This window comes from Penaeus japonicus, unplaced genomic scaffold (genome assembly GCF_977035675.1).
Source record: "Penaeus japonicus unplaced genomic scaffold, GWHDUDI00000001_assembly GWHDUDI00000019, whole genome shotgun sequence".
Lineage (NCBI taxonomy): Eukaryota > Metazoa > Arthropoda > Malacostraca > Decapoda > Penaeidae > Penaeus > Penaeus japonicus.
In genome coordinates, this window is record NW_028234421.1 from 24,146,415 (window position 1) to 24,161,414 (window position 15,000).

At 34.5% G+C, this 15,000-nt stretch overlaps 1 protein-coding gene across 5 annotated transcripts in view; it reads right to left on the bottom strand.

Annotated features, from left to right (window-relative positions):
- The window catches only part of LOC122248125 (uncharacterized), a 19,029-nt gene extending 6,309 nt beyond the window's left edge, over positions 1 to 12,720 (bottom strand). Inside the window, exons 1-6 of one of the 5 annotated variants that reach the window (XM_086547561.1) lie at positions 12,622 to 12,714; positions 12,187 to 12,252; positions 10,350 to 10,410; positions 9,461 to 9,561; positions 8,360 to 8,590; positions 7,440 to 8,260 (exon numbers count right to left, since the gene is read on the bottom strand). In XM_086547561.1, the coding sequence (XP_086403687.1) occupies positions 8,069 to 8,260; positions 8,360 to 8,590; positions 9,461 to 9,561; positions 10,350 to 10,410; positions 12,187 to 12,249 (648 nt within the window). In that variant the 5' untranslated portion in view covers positions 12,250 to 12,252; positions 12,622 to 12,714 and the 3' untranslated portion in view covers positions 7,440 to 8,068. Of the gene's footprint in view, positions 31 to 2,983; positions 3,082 to 3,896; positions 3,958 to 5,254; positions 5,321 to 5,958; positions 6,049 to 7,439; positions 8,261 to 8,359; positions 8,591 to 9,460; positions 9,562 to 10,349; positions 10,411 to 12,186; positions 12,253 to 12,621 lie in introns of those variants that run through there. The other 4 variants (XM_086547564.1, XM_086547562.1, XM_086547563.1 and 1 more) reach the window with 4 other exon arrangements.
- Between the last annotated feature and the right edge of the window lie 2,280 nt (positions 12,721 to 15,000).

Sequence of the window (15,000 nt, forward strand, 5' to 3'; positions counted from 1 at the left end):
TTAAACCATCGAAAATATGATTACCCTTATCTTTATTGTCATATCTCCCTTATCTGATACACCCATCCATTTATCATGAATGATATCATGACAGTCTGGTCACACACACAAAAAAAAAAAAAACATATATCATAATTTCCTATGTTGTAACTGGTATCAGTAATAAGAATACAATGTTTACGTCGTTTTAATATGTATTTAATGTATGAATATATTGTTATGCATTATTATTGTCATTATCTATTCTTTGTCTCTCTTTTTTACTATAGGTTATAGTTGTCTATATTTCCATCTTGTTACTGGTTACAAATAAACATTTTCTTTGACCCTTTGACAACAGATTGTCTTCGGCCGGTTATATATATAAATGTTCACTTTTATTCATTACTTCGTTTCTTACCTACCTGCTTCAACTGTAATATATGATTTTATATTCAACTTCATTAAGATGTTTTTTTTTTCCTCTCATTTTATAGTCTAAACTCTATATGAAAGATTGTAAGTTTGAATTATGTGTTTATACAGATTATTTTAGATTACTGTAAAGAAGCAAGCAGGAAATTTGTTTTGAGTAATAAAGATAAGGGATAAGCCTTCTCTAGCAGCAGTTGGTAATCCACTGAGTCAGAACGTGTGTGTAGGTTCATATGTAGGTACAAGTATTCATAGATGCAAACACACTCTGAATAAGCGGATCTTATATTGAGTAAAAATCAAAGTCGCTGATGCTTTTTTGATTTCTGCATGATGAGGCGCAATTATCAAGATGATAAAAATAATAACTGAAGGCGAGAAGAATATTTTTTCGGATCCACAGGCATAATGCGGCACATGTATTCATTGCATAACTCCGTAATAAATACAGAATGTTAAATTTCCGCTCTGTGCATATTCTGTGCATCAACTAACTTTGTCGCGCTAGTATGGTCAACACTGAATACTTCATTGTAAATTTCTATACGTTATGCGAGTTCCTTTGCTTCATATTTTGCTTTCTTTTTACAAAATTGGTGATGATCAATGACACCTTTTTGTACTTCCAAGTAGCATAACCCAGAGAAGGATTAAGGCCAAAAGTTGCTTGAGAGGAATGTCCATGACATAATGAAGATACGTAGCTTACTCTTATTTTAGAGGATGTAGACAATACAAAAAGAAATTCACCTTACATATTTTATTGAAATAATAATGATATATAAAACACGCACAATGAAATAAATAATAGAATCACAATGCTCACGCGTTTACAATTAACTAAAATCCTGTAATATAGTTAAGGCATACTAGTTTATTAGTGCATCTGTAGTGCATGGTTAACAGCGGTAGTAATGGGGTTGATAGTAACTTAGATATCATGTATCTTCTAAGGCCTCACGCGAAACAGACAGAGAGACAAAGAAGCAAACATGTAAATAAGACTTTTGAATAAACATACTCTCACAGTAAACATTCCTGTGCTTAGCGTGGGGTCACGAGGAGAGATAACATATTATGGGACTAAATGTGATCTGCCCACGGTGACACATGACCGTGCACGGGAGCGCCCGACGTGTTGCGTTTAGGGTGGGCGTAGATGGGTTCCCTTGCCTGTCTATCGTATCTGGGCGGGTCCTGGTGATGGAATCGTTACTGAGGATTCACGACCATTGGAGTCTGATCCTGGAAGACCTCCAGTCTCTTCATACTGCAATGAACAGAGTGTGAGACAATCAAGTCGACGTTTTATTCCCTTTACAGTAATAAACATGAAGAGTATCAGGTATAGACACATTGCAATCCTTACAATGTGCGTGAGTGACCCTGCCACAGCTGCCACCACCACAGTCCACACGAAGGAGAAGCTACAGACGAACAGTATGGCGTTGCCGAACCACACGAGGCTCGTCGCCCACTCGGCGAACCCGACCAGGAGGAAGGCCACCAGGCGAGCCGTGTTCTTCCGCACCGACTCGATGGCCTCCCGCGTCAGCTGTTTGCTTCCCTGGGAGAAGTTACCGATTGGTTTACTTGGCAGCAATATAATGCCAGTCGTGATAGTAACGTTAACGATAATGATTGGTCTACTAATAAGTAATAAAGGCAATGATGGTGATATGGACAGTAGAAACGATACGAATGATAAGGATAATGATAATCATAAACATGAGGATATTAATAATTATTAATATTTTCATTATTATTAGTAGTATTAGTATAACAATAATAAAAACAACAATGATAACAATAATAAGAATGATAATAGTAATAATGATAATAATGATTAGGAATATAGTAACGAGTATAATTGTGATGATCATAATAATGATATTGCTGAAAATAATAATGCAAATAATGATAATAGTAATAACAATATAATATTGCCATGATTATCATCATCATCATTACTTTTGTTATCCTTACCATCGTCATTATTATTATTACAATAATAACAATGTTTGTAATGATAATATTAATGATAATGGCGATAACAATTATAATAACAATAACAGTAACAGCGGTAATGAAAATGATGATGAAACTATATGTACCAATTATTATTATATTTAATCATTACTATCATCGTTGTCAGAAACGGTAATTATAATAATTATTAATAATGATCATTACCATCATCATCATCTCTACGATTATTCGAAATGGAAATAGAACAGGTAATGATTAAAGAAAAAGTGAAAAGAAATTACGCAACCACCACATCTCCGTCAAGGCAAGTGGAAAATTAAGACTTCAAAAATAAGGCTTTGCTAAAAATGAAACTTTAATGAAATTTTGGCTTTACTGAAATGAGACTTTGCTAAAAATGAAACTTTAATGAAATTTTGGCTTTACTGAAATGAGGCTTTGCTAAAAAATGGCTTCACTAAAAACAATAAGACTGAAAATGAGACTTTACTAAAAATGAAGGCAGTAAATATGAGTTTTTGCTAAAGATGAGATTTTATTATTATTACTATTATTATTATTATTAATAATAAGGCTTTACTGTGAGCTTGAAGATGATGAGGGAAGTCAAGTACATGTAGGCGATGTTGACTCCTATGAGGATGATAGACAGTATGCTTTCCACTTGACTTCCATAATCTGAAAGAAATGCGATAGTTATTGCGATATTATGGTTAGGTAACTGTAAGGTATGTGTATTCATACTGATTACATCATTTTCATATAGCTGTGCAGTTATTACTTGTGAGAAGTTAGAATAGAACCACAACTTTGCTCAATGTGGCGTCTTAGACGGAGAAATCTCAAGCAAAACGTCGTAATTACGAAGGTCATTTAGCTTTGCTTGCTGTCTCTGTTTATGTCCCGTTGAGCAAAGTCTGGACAGAGCCTAAGAAATGTTGTATTACGATAGTTGTAATGAATAATGATCAGCTCAATAAGAACATAAAAAAGAAAAGTGGCAACTGATACATTTGATGAATTACTGGTTGTTCGTCGAACATTCATTATTTTTGCCAGGTTAAGTAAAGGAAATGTATACTTATTTTCATGGTGTTTGGTTCGATTATTAGAGCCCTGGGATGTTCGAACCAGATAAATAGCTAATTTAAGAATATTTGTTCAAATGCCCTAGCTAAGAAGACTTTACAAATGCTTTACTTAATATCAATGAAACCTGTAGTTACTTTATCTTTGTACAGATCTATCTCCTTAAAAAGTAATCTTACTATATAAGAAACGGGGACATTATTGTCATATGGAAAGTGTTCTCATGAGTTATCGCCAGCTTTCAAGTGTATCATAAATCAAGACATGCATTTAAGCAGATTTTCCCTGCGACTGGCACTACAAACTGGTCGGGGTTTGCGAGTAACAGTTCTAGCAGTGTGTGTGCGCGCGTGTGTGTGTGTGTGAGTGTGTGTGTGCGAATTGAGAATGAGTACTTGACTTACATTCACTTATCTCGTAGAATCCATAGCCGCAGGTGAATCCGACCACAAGGGGCCAGATAACCTGCAAACACATGGGGGTAGAAGATAGAGTTGAGTGGATATTGTGGATGTTACAGTCCTTGTATAACTCTCTTGAACGCGCGAAACTTACTGATATATTTTACTGGATTGCATGAATAGTTCCGTTAGAATAATACAGGTGACTCAAGTTGTGATTTTTCATCTTGTGAATACAGCTCTTAATAAAACGAGAATAGGGAGAATTTGCAAGTAGATATACGTGCTACCATTTCCACATGCATTTAATACGTTTTTAGAGAGATCTATGAAAAAAAAAAAAAAAATAGGGAACTCTTATTCTCTTTCTGAAGTCGATCCATTCCTGTGTTAGTTTTCTGCTTCCTTTAGATTCGATAAGTTCGAAAACAAAAATAAAACTAAGCTCTTTCTTAGTGCAGAAAGACATCAAAACCGCGTTTTGGTCTGACTAAGTCTTGAGCCAGACTTGAGTCTAGCATGAGTTTCCTGTCTTTGACGTGGCAAATATTGAGCGCAGCATGGCTGACCTACAGACATATGTAAACAAATACAACGGCTTCCTCTGTTTGTTCCCGTCTTCGAAAGTTATTTCACGTAGATTTGGAGGGCAAATAAAGTTTTATTTATTTATTTATTTATTTACTTTTTTTCTAGAAGCTAGGTGCACAACAAACACGTAAGCTATAGCTATATATTAAAGTGGGTGTATTGAAGTAGTAGGTGTGCGTACTACTTATTTGTGTATATCTTTCAACAAAAGACCTTTAAAAAAGGCTCTCATAAAGTTTAGAGGTGGACATGAGAGTAACATAGATCAAATGAAGCTGTCATGCATACCGGTGATTTCATACGCATCCTGGTCTTTGACCACGCATGTTTTATATAGTTGATGGTTAAATCGTATTCTTGACACAGGAATCAAGGAAAAAACATTGAGTAGCACTTAAAAATAAAAGTGAGAATGGGAAAATGAATAATTATTTTATTGGGAAGAGGAAAGGACTCACCTTTTGGGAGGTGAGTCATATGCCCTCATCTTCAAGAGGTTTTTGAAGGGCGTTTCTATAACCAAAGGTCTAAATATATTGTTATCTAAAAAATAGTTTAACCATCCTTGGTTTGAATAACCTTTGGAGATGATTTTGTATAGGGATGTTCAGTTTTCATGCTCAAACAACAAATTACATTCTTTGAAGAAAACGCTATCTAACGTACATCAATTTGTCTCCGGTGAAAAGAAACATTCCAGAAGTTTGTCTTTAAGAACATAACGGGCATGTCAAATGTAAACCAGCAACGATTTGCAAGGTGTTACTCACAAGGCCTATGGAGCCCAGGACGATGGTGGAAATCTTGAGTGAAGAAACCGAGCAGCAGGACATCTTCTGCAAACCAGTAAAACTTATTACAAGTCTGTGCTAAGTGGCTGACATACAAGATCCGTGTCTCCTGTGTGAACAACCATGTACTCTTATTTTTTTTAGCTAAACACCATATGCCAGAATTCAATTTATTAACTACGAAATGATGGGAAATAAACCAGTTAGGCGGTGGAGTTCATGGCACTCTGTTATTTGCGCCAATCATATTTATGAATAAATTTGAACTAGCCAGGTTTCAAGCTTATTAATTCACATTTTCTAAAACACATTAGTTATTCACAGTTAACACACGGTTCTCACTACTACAAATGAGCTACTTGTACGTTTAAATGAAGACCCTTACAAGAGAGAGAAAGAGAGAGAGAGAGAACTATATGCAGGTCGCCTAAACCCTGGCTAAATAATCTTTTTCACACCTCATTGTCATGTTTTCCTTTTTCTAGACGATAGTATGTTATTAAAGAAGTTCAATAAGACAAATGTACACAATACAGTATATGAAGGAAAATCCACAATGTAACATAGATCATTGAATGTTCAACTGTTACATCCATAATGCAATTCTTATCCATTCCCATGTTGTTACCTATATCTACAAGACTTAGGAATATAAAGTAAAGTCCTTAACAAAGAACACTTACTCCCTATTACAGAAGCACAGCTAGCCAGGTATGAGATCGTCCTACTGATCAGCAAAGCGTTGCCACACAGAGCACCATCGAAAAACTCACTAACCTGTTTTTTTGTTTTTATTTTTTTATCCTTATCTGATGCACTAATCAATTTATCCTGAATGCTACCATTATCGTCTGATCACACACACACAAAAAAATATATATGTGTATATATATATATATATATATATATATATATATATATATATATATATATATCATTCCATACCTTGTAATTGATATTAGTAACATGGATGCAATGTTTATGTCTTTAATGTGTATTAATGAATGTATATATTGTTACGCATTATCATTATCAATTATTTCTTCTTTTCGCTACAGATACAACTGTCTTTGCTTCCAACCTCTCACTGGTTACAAATGTACTTGTTCTTTAACCCTTTGACTGCACTCCGGTGAAGCAAATTTTGGACGGTTTTGCAGACGTTCACTTTCATTCCGCACTTCGTTTCTTGTCTACGTGCTTCAACTGTGATATATACTGTAATTTTGTACTAAACTTCATTTAGTTGTATAAATATTATCCGTTTTATCGACAGTGTTTTGCTTTTCTTGATTTGATCAATTTGTAGTCTAAACTGTACATGAAGAATTAAAGCTTCGAATTATATGTTTATAGATGATTTTAGATTTGTGGAAAAAAATAAAATAGGAAGTTTGTTATGAGTCGTGTGTGTCTTGTGTGTGTGCTTGTATGTATGCGTGTGCATGTATTCATATGTATGTAAATACATGCATGCATAACTATAAACACTTTCTGAATAAGCGGATCTCCGACTGTGTCAAAGACAAACTCAGGGCCGTCGCTGATGCTTTTTTTATTTCTGCATAATTACCGCAATTACTAACATCAAGATTATCAATGGAATCCAAAATAAACCTCTTTAGCATGAAAATAATCACTGAAGCCCAGAGGAATATTTTTCGGATTCACATCCCTTAGTTCATGCATAGATATGACTGCATGTACTTATGCCCCCTGGCGTCGATATGTTCAATCTATTTCCATGGATCCTAAAGTATAGTCCGTTCGTAAACAAAATCGGAAAGGATGCTTTTCCTCTCTCAGTAGTATGGCACTTTGTTACGGTAAATGTTGCATAACTCCGCAATCAATGTAGAATGTTGGCATCTGTGTTAAAGGTCCGCTTGTAATATTCTGTGCATCAGCTGATTTTGTCGCCCTAATATGGTCAACACTGAGTACTTCATTGTAAATGTCTATACATTAAGTGAGTTCCTTTGCTTCGCATTCTGGTTTCTTTTTACACAATTGGTGATAATGAATAACACGTTCTTGTACTTCCAAGTAGCTTATCCCAGAGAAGGTTGAAGGCCAGCTGTTGCTTGAGAGAAATGGCCATGGCACAAGTAAGATACGTAGCTTACACTTAATTTGGTAGTATGGTAGACAGTACGAAAGGAAATTTACCTTACATACTTTATTGAAAGAATTTTTAAATACAAAACACACAGTGAAATCAATCATAGAACTACAATGTACACGCGTTTACAATGAATTATTGGTTGTACAATTTACAAACTCTTTTAGTTTAGTTAATTAAGGTATGCTGATTCATTGGTGTATTTGTAGTGCGTGGTTAACAGCGTCAGACTGCTGTTTCCTGTAGCACCTTTTCCTTTGCAAAAATATTCATGAAAAACACGAATATTTCGTTGATTTTCCGATGAAACTAAAATGCAAGGCATTACTTTATTACCCGTAATCACCAATGCTGCTGCTCTTGTTAATTTCATATGATCTCAGTGTTTAAATCCAAAGGAGTAAAACCTTGAATTTACACATCAGCATATGTTTTTAATTACCGTTATAATGAATTGATGAAAGGCAAAAAATAACAAATTTGGAATAATTACGATTTTTTTTATGTTATAGTAATGGGTTTAGTAGCTTACATATCACGTATCCTCTGCGGCATCACACGAAACACAAAACAAAGAGGCACATGTAAATAACTTTTGAATAAACATACTCTCACAGTAAAAAATCCTGTGCTTAGCGTGGGGTCACGAGGAGAGATAACATATTATGTGACTAAATGTGATCCGCCCACGGTGACACTCGACCGTGCACGGGAGCGCCCGACGTGTTGCGTTTAGGGTGGGCGTAGATGGGTTCCCTTGCCTGTCTATCGTATCTGGGCGGGTCCTGGTGATGGAATCGTTGCTGAGGATTCCCGACCATTGGAAATTGATCCTGGGGGACCTCCATGCCAGTCTCTCCATACTGTAATGAACAGAGAATGGAACAATCAAGTCGACGTTTTATTCCCTTTACAGTAATAAACATGAACAGTATCAGGTATAGACACATCGCAATCCTTACAATGTGCGTGAGCGACCCTGCCACAGCTGCCACCACCACAGTCCACACGAAGGAGAAGCTACAGGCGAACAGGGTGACGTAGACGAACATGACATCCCAGTACAGTCCGTACATGACGAACCACACGACGCTCGTCACCCACTCGGCGAACCCGACCAGGAGGAAGGCCACCAGGCGAGCCGTGTTCTTCCGCACCGACTCGATGGCCTCACGCGTCAGCTGTTTGCTTCCCTGGGAGAAGTTACCGTTTGCTTTACGGGGCAGCAATATAATGTTAGTCGTAATAGTAACGTTAACAATAGTGCCTGGTCTACAAATAAGTAATAAAGGTAATGAGAGGGACAGTGGAAGCGATACGAATGATAAGGATAAACTTGAGGATATTGATAATTATTATTATTTCCATCATCATTATTATTATCATCATTAGTATATCAATAATGACAACATGATAACAGCGACAATAATGATAATAGTAATAATGACAACAGTAGTGATAATAATGATAAGGAAAAAGTAAGGAGTATAATGATAATGATGACAATAATCATAATAGTAATACCAATATAATATTGCCATGATTATCATCATCATTACTATTGTTATTGGCATTGCTATCGTCATTATCATTATTGCAACAATAACAATGTTATGTTATGAGGATGATAGGATGATGATAAAAACAATGATAGTACCAATAACAGCAACAGCGATAATAAAAATGATGATGGAATATGTATCACTTATTATCATCTTTAGTCATTAATATCATTATTGTTGGAAGTGGTAATGATAATGACAACAATTATAATAATGAAAAGAAATAATGATAATAATTCCAACAATAATAATGATAATGGTGATCATTATCATCATCACCATCTCTACTATTCATCGAAATGCAAATGCATCTCCGTCAAGGCAAGTGAAAAATAAGACTTCAGAGATAAGGCTTTTCTAAAAATGAAACTTTTGTAAAATTTTGGTTTTACTGAAAATGGCTTCACTAAAAACAATAAGACTGAAAATGAGACTTTACTAAAAGTGACTAGAAATATGGCTTTGCTAAAAATGAGTCTTTTATTGAGAATAAGGCTTTACTGTGAGTTTGAAGATGATGAGGGAAGTCAAGTACATGTAGGCGATGTTGACTCCTATGAGGATGATAGACAGCATCATGGATCCCACGGGATTTCCATAATCTGAAAGAAATGCGAGTTATTGCGATATGGTTAGTTCACTGTGAGGTAAGTGTATTCATACTGATTACATTATTTTCATATAGCTGTGCAGTTATTACTTGTGAGAAGTTAGAATAGAACCACAACTTTGCTCAATGTGGCGTTTTAGACGGAGAAATCTCAAGCAAAACTTCGTAATTACGAAGGTCATTTATCTTTGCAAAAAGAGCTAACCTGTCTGGACAGGACCTAAGAAACGAAAAATGTTAACTGATACATTTGATGAATTACTGGTTGTTCGTCGAACATTTATTATTTTTGCCAGGTTAAGTAAATAAAATGTATACTTACTTTCCTGGTGCCTGGTTAGATTATCAGAGCCCTGGGATGTTCGAACTAGACAAACAGCTAATTAAAAAGTACTTGTTAAAATGCCCTAGCTAAGAAGACTTTACAAATGCTTTACTTAATATCAATGAAACCTATAGTTACTTTATCTTTGTATAGATCTATATGCTTAAAGAATAATCTTACTATATAATAAACGGCGACATTATTGCGACATGGAAACTGTTCCCAGCCTTCAAGTGTATCATGAATAAAGACATGCAGTAGGATGTATTGGAAAGAAACTAAACTATGATTTTATATTATTTCATCCATGTATATGCAGATTTTCCCTTGAAGTGCGATCGGTACTATAAACTCGTCGTGGTTTGCAAATTACAGTTCTAGCAGTGTGTATGTGCGTGCGCGTGCGTATGTGTATATGTGTGGGTATGTGAATTGAGAATGAGTAGTAAACTTACATACACTCGTCCCGTAGAATCCATAGCCGCAGGTGAAGCCGATCGCAGTAGGCCAGATAACCTGCGAACACATGGAGGTAGAAGCTAGAGTGGAATGGCTCTTGTGGATGTTACAGTCCTTGTATATCTCTCCCGAACGCGCGAAACGACCATGAGAATTGATAATTTTCATTCCATTGCATGAGTAGTTCCGTCAGAACAATGTAGGTGAAAAAAGTTATGATTTTTCATCTTGTGGATACAGTATTTAATATAACGAGAATAGGAAGAATTTACAAGTAGGTATAAGTGTTGTTATTATTACCGCAATGCCACCATTTCCATATAATGTATTTAACATGTTTTCAGAGAGATTTATGATTTTAAAAAGTACTACAAGCAAGTTGTAAGGGAAACATTGAAGCAAATCATATTTTCTCTCTGAAGTCGGTCCATTTCTATGTTAGTTTTCTGCTTCCTTTGGATTCGAAAAGATCGAAAACAAATAACTCAAACTACGCTCTTTCTTAATATAGAATGACGTCAAAGTCGTATTTTTGTCGGGCCAAATCTTGAGCTGGGCTTGGGTCTAGCACGAGTTTCCTGTTTTTAACATGTCAAATCTTTAGCGCAGCCTGGATGACGTCACAATCGTGCTCGATCTTAATCAAGCCGCTGTCGACTGTCTCGGAGATATTGTCAAGCTTAAGCGTAAGACATATGTAAACAAATACAATGGCTTCCTCGGGTTATCCCCGTCTTCGAAAGGTATTTCAAATAGATTTGGAAAAACAAATGACAATAGTAGGTAGGTTTCAGTAGAACCGATACTGTATATGTGGCACGTTATTATTTTTGTACTAGAACGACAAACCCGTAAGCTATAGCTGAATATTAAAGTAGATGTGGAGGGAGCCGAAAATACACCAGCTACTTATTTGTGCTTATCATTCAACAAAAGACCTTTCAAAAGGGCTTTTATAAAGTCTAGAAGTGGACATCAGAGTAACATAGATTAAATAAAGTCATCATACGTACCAAAGACTTTTATTTGGAAATTGCGTCACAAACCATAGTCGAACACACGTTTTTGAATAACGCGCAGGCTTGAGTTAGCCACTTCAAGCGCGACTTGATCAATTTAACGACAAATGGGAAATGATTACCATTATCATTGTCTTTATCTTGCCAATAGCAATAGTGAATATAAGCAAGGGTAATCGAGGCAGAGACCAAGAAGGAAGACCAGAACATTCTCGCAGGCTGGAGCCAAGTACTAATATATTGCTGCAGCAAAGAGACTTCTCTGTCTTCTTCCGCGGTTACACCTGGTGCCATCTATTGTTACAGTTGGAATGCACTCGCAAAACCGGTGATTTCATAAGTATCCTGGTCTCTCTTGACCTTGCATAACTGACTTGTATTTTACAATCTATGATTAAATCGTATTCTTGTTATTTTAAGATTTCAAGAAAAAATGAGTAGAAATTTAAAATAAAAGTAAGAAGGAGAAGAGAAGAATGAATATCCATTTTATTGGGAAGAGGAAAGGGAGAGGTGATTCATATGCCCTCAGCTACAAGAGGTTTTGAAGAGCTTTTTTCTAACCAGAGGTCTAAATATATGTATATTTTGAAGTTGGTATAACCATCCTTGTTTTGAATAACCTTTGGCGATGATTTTATATACGGATGTTCAGTTTTCAAGATTAAACAACAAATTACATTCTTTGAAGAAAACGCTATCTAACGTACATCAATTTGTCTCCGGTGAAAAGAAACATTCTAGAAGTTTGTCTTTAAGAACATAACGGACATGTCAAATGTTAACCAGCTACGATTTACAAGGTGTTACTCACAAGGCCTATGGAGCCCAGGACGATGGTGGAAACCTTGAGGGAAGAAACCGAACAGCAGGACATCTTCTGCAAACCAGTAAAACTTATTACAAGTCTGTGATCGGTGGCTGGCATACAAGATCCGTGTCTCCTGTGTGAACAACCATGTACCCTTACCTTTTAAGCTAAATACCATATATAAAAAATCAATTTATTAAACAAGAAATGCTGCAGAAGTTCATAAATGGGAAATAAAACCAGCAAATTAAAGTAGCACTTAGGCAGTCTATCGTTGGAGTTCATTGCACATTGTTATTTGCGCCTATGTTTTTTGTTTTTTTTTATGAATCAATCAATTCATGGATGATGAGAATACCTGAGGATCTCAACCCCAGCTATTATTGATCTTATATCAATTCAAATAACTTGGTAGACGATGAAAATACATATACTCACTGCTAACTACTGTCGCCTAAAAGAAGTTTACAACGACACTTTATAGAGGTCGTGTAGCAGGTAACTGATGATTCTTGTATGGTGAATTGCAGCAATGATTCTTATCTAGTTTATCTCGTCGCACCGATAACAATATCATCACTGCTGTTGTAGATGCACGGTCGCTGGTTTTAGATTAATTGATTGTTCATATTCAATATTGTTAGTCATATTATGATTGTTGATATATCATCATAATTATCATAATCTCTGCCAAATGGAGGACTCATGCAACTGACCAGTTTATTTATCTATTTATCTATTTAGCTGTCTATATATTCATAGATTTATTCCTTACTTACAAATCGTGTTTTGATGTAAAGAGCGAGGGACAGGTAACATTTTGTGTTATAGTAAGATCGTTTCAAGAATTTTTGTGATATTCGAGGTAAATTAAGTAAAGTAAATTAAGATTAAGGAAGAGTTTAGGTGTAAGATAAAGAGAGAGCATTGAAGTTGTTATTGTTATTATCATTATTGCTATTAGTTCATCATCATTATCAACATTCATATACCTGCTAATTAAACTTTATCATTATCGTTGTAAAATTAATTTTGTATCCTTTATTATTAATATCAGTATAATCGAGATTATTATCATTATTATCATCGTTGTTATTACCATTATTATTAAAATTATTAGTATCATTTTTATTACCATTATCATTATCAATATAATTACCATCATCAATCATAATTTTTATTGTTACTATCATTTTCATCATCATCACCATTATGATCATTATCATTACAATTATCCTTATCAATTTTATTGTCATTATCATATTTTTTAAATCATGATCAGCATTATCATCATAATCATTATTTCTCATACTATTGATATCATCATTATCATTAGCATTATTACCATTATCATTATTATCATTTTAAATATTATCATTATATTTGTTCTTGTTTCTGTTGGTTTGTCACTATTGTTCTTACCATTATTATTATTATTATATGTTATTATCGTTAGTATCATTTCAATTATCATTATTATCATTATCATTATTATCATTACTATTATTTTCATTGCCCTAATTGTCCTTATCATCATTATTTTTTATTTTTGTTGTTGTTGTTGTTGTTGTTGTTGTTATCGTTATTATCAATAAGTTTCCAATTATTATCCTTTTTATCATCATTAACATATTTGTGTGTTCATGTGTCCTTGAATGTTTGAGTGTTTTTTTGTTTGTTCTCGGCCATTATCCGTTTTCATCTATGAAGAAAATGTATTCGATAAACTCCAACACTATTTTTTTTTTTTTTTTTCGACAAGTTCATCTATGATATTCCTTTCAAGTCATCGATTTATTACTGTGCTTGCCGTTTCTCCATTAATCATTTCCTTATTCATAATCGTCTTATTTTCATGCTTTATTTTTCGTCATTGAGCAGACCAAGAATATCATCTTGATTTATTGCAGTTGAGACACACTGTTGTATAATTCATTTACTGCGTCTTTTAGTTACTTTGATAATGATATCTAAAACATTAACTAGAACTTTAAACCACTAAATGAAAAAAAGAGTAATATAATTCTTTTGAGAACACCGGTTAGAGAGAGAGAGAACAGAAGGGAAAAAAAAAAAAAAATTCAATCTCCACTTCTACTATCAAAGGCGAATATCAAAGTTAATACAGAGGTCTCCTCTGTATTGTGTGGTATCTGTTGAAATATTAACAAGGTATCTTAGACAGGGACTAAGGAACATTTCGAGAGAGGCATGAAGTTAAATGAGGTTTAGATTCTGCACTAACAAGAGGATCAATTATTGCTCAGTAGCAGAGTGAGTCCATTAAAAAAAATAATAATAAATAAATAAATAAATAAATAAATAATGATAAAATAAAATAAAAAATAAAAACATCAATTAAGATTTGTAATAAGTGAGAACGGTGAAACCTTCCCCTCGTCCTTTTGCTGTTTGTCGGTGGAATCCAGCCACTTCATACACTAGACCAAGAAGCCTCTCTTCTACAGAGGATGTGTGGTCCTTTCACATGTCTTACAATAATGGTATCGCCTAAGAATCTTTTGAAAGTTTGAAGAGGTGGGGGATACAGAAGTCATAACGAAGCATTCAAGCTAAATGATATCAAAGCCAGGAGGTTCGAAAGAAGATTAAGATGGAGACCTCTAAGGAAAATCTTAATTCTTTAATTCAATGTAAATACGAAATTATGATAGTGATGCATTAATTAGAATCACTATGTCCGTGTTCTGGTGTTCATATGAAGACTGGTAATGATATTGTCTAGAAAATCAAACATCTCGATTGCATATTTTGATTATTGTTAAATATTTCTCAACTATTTATTAACATATTGTA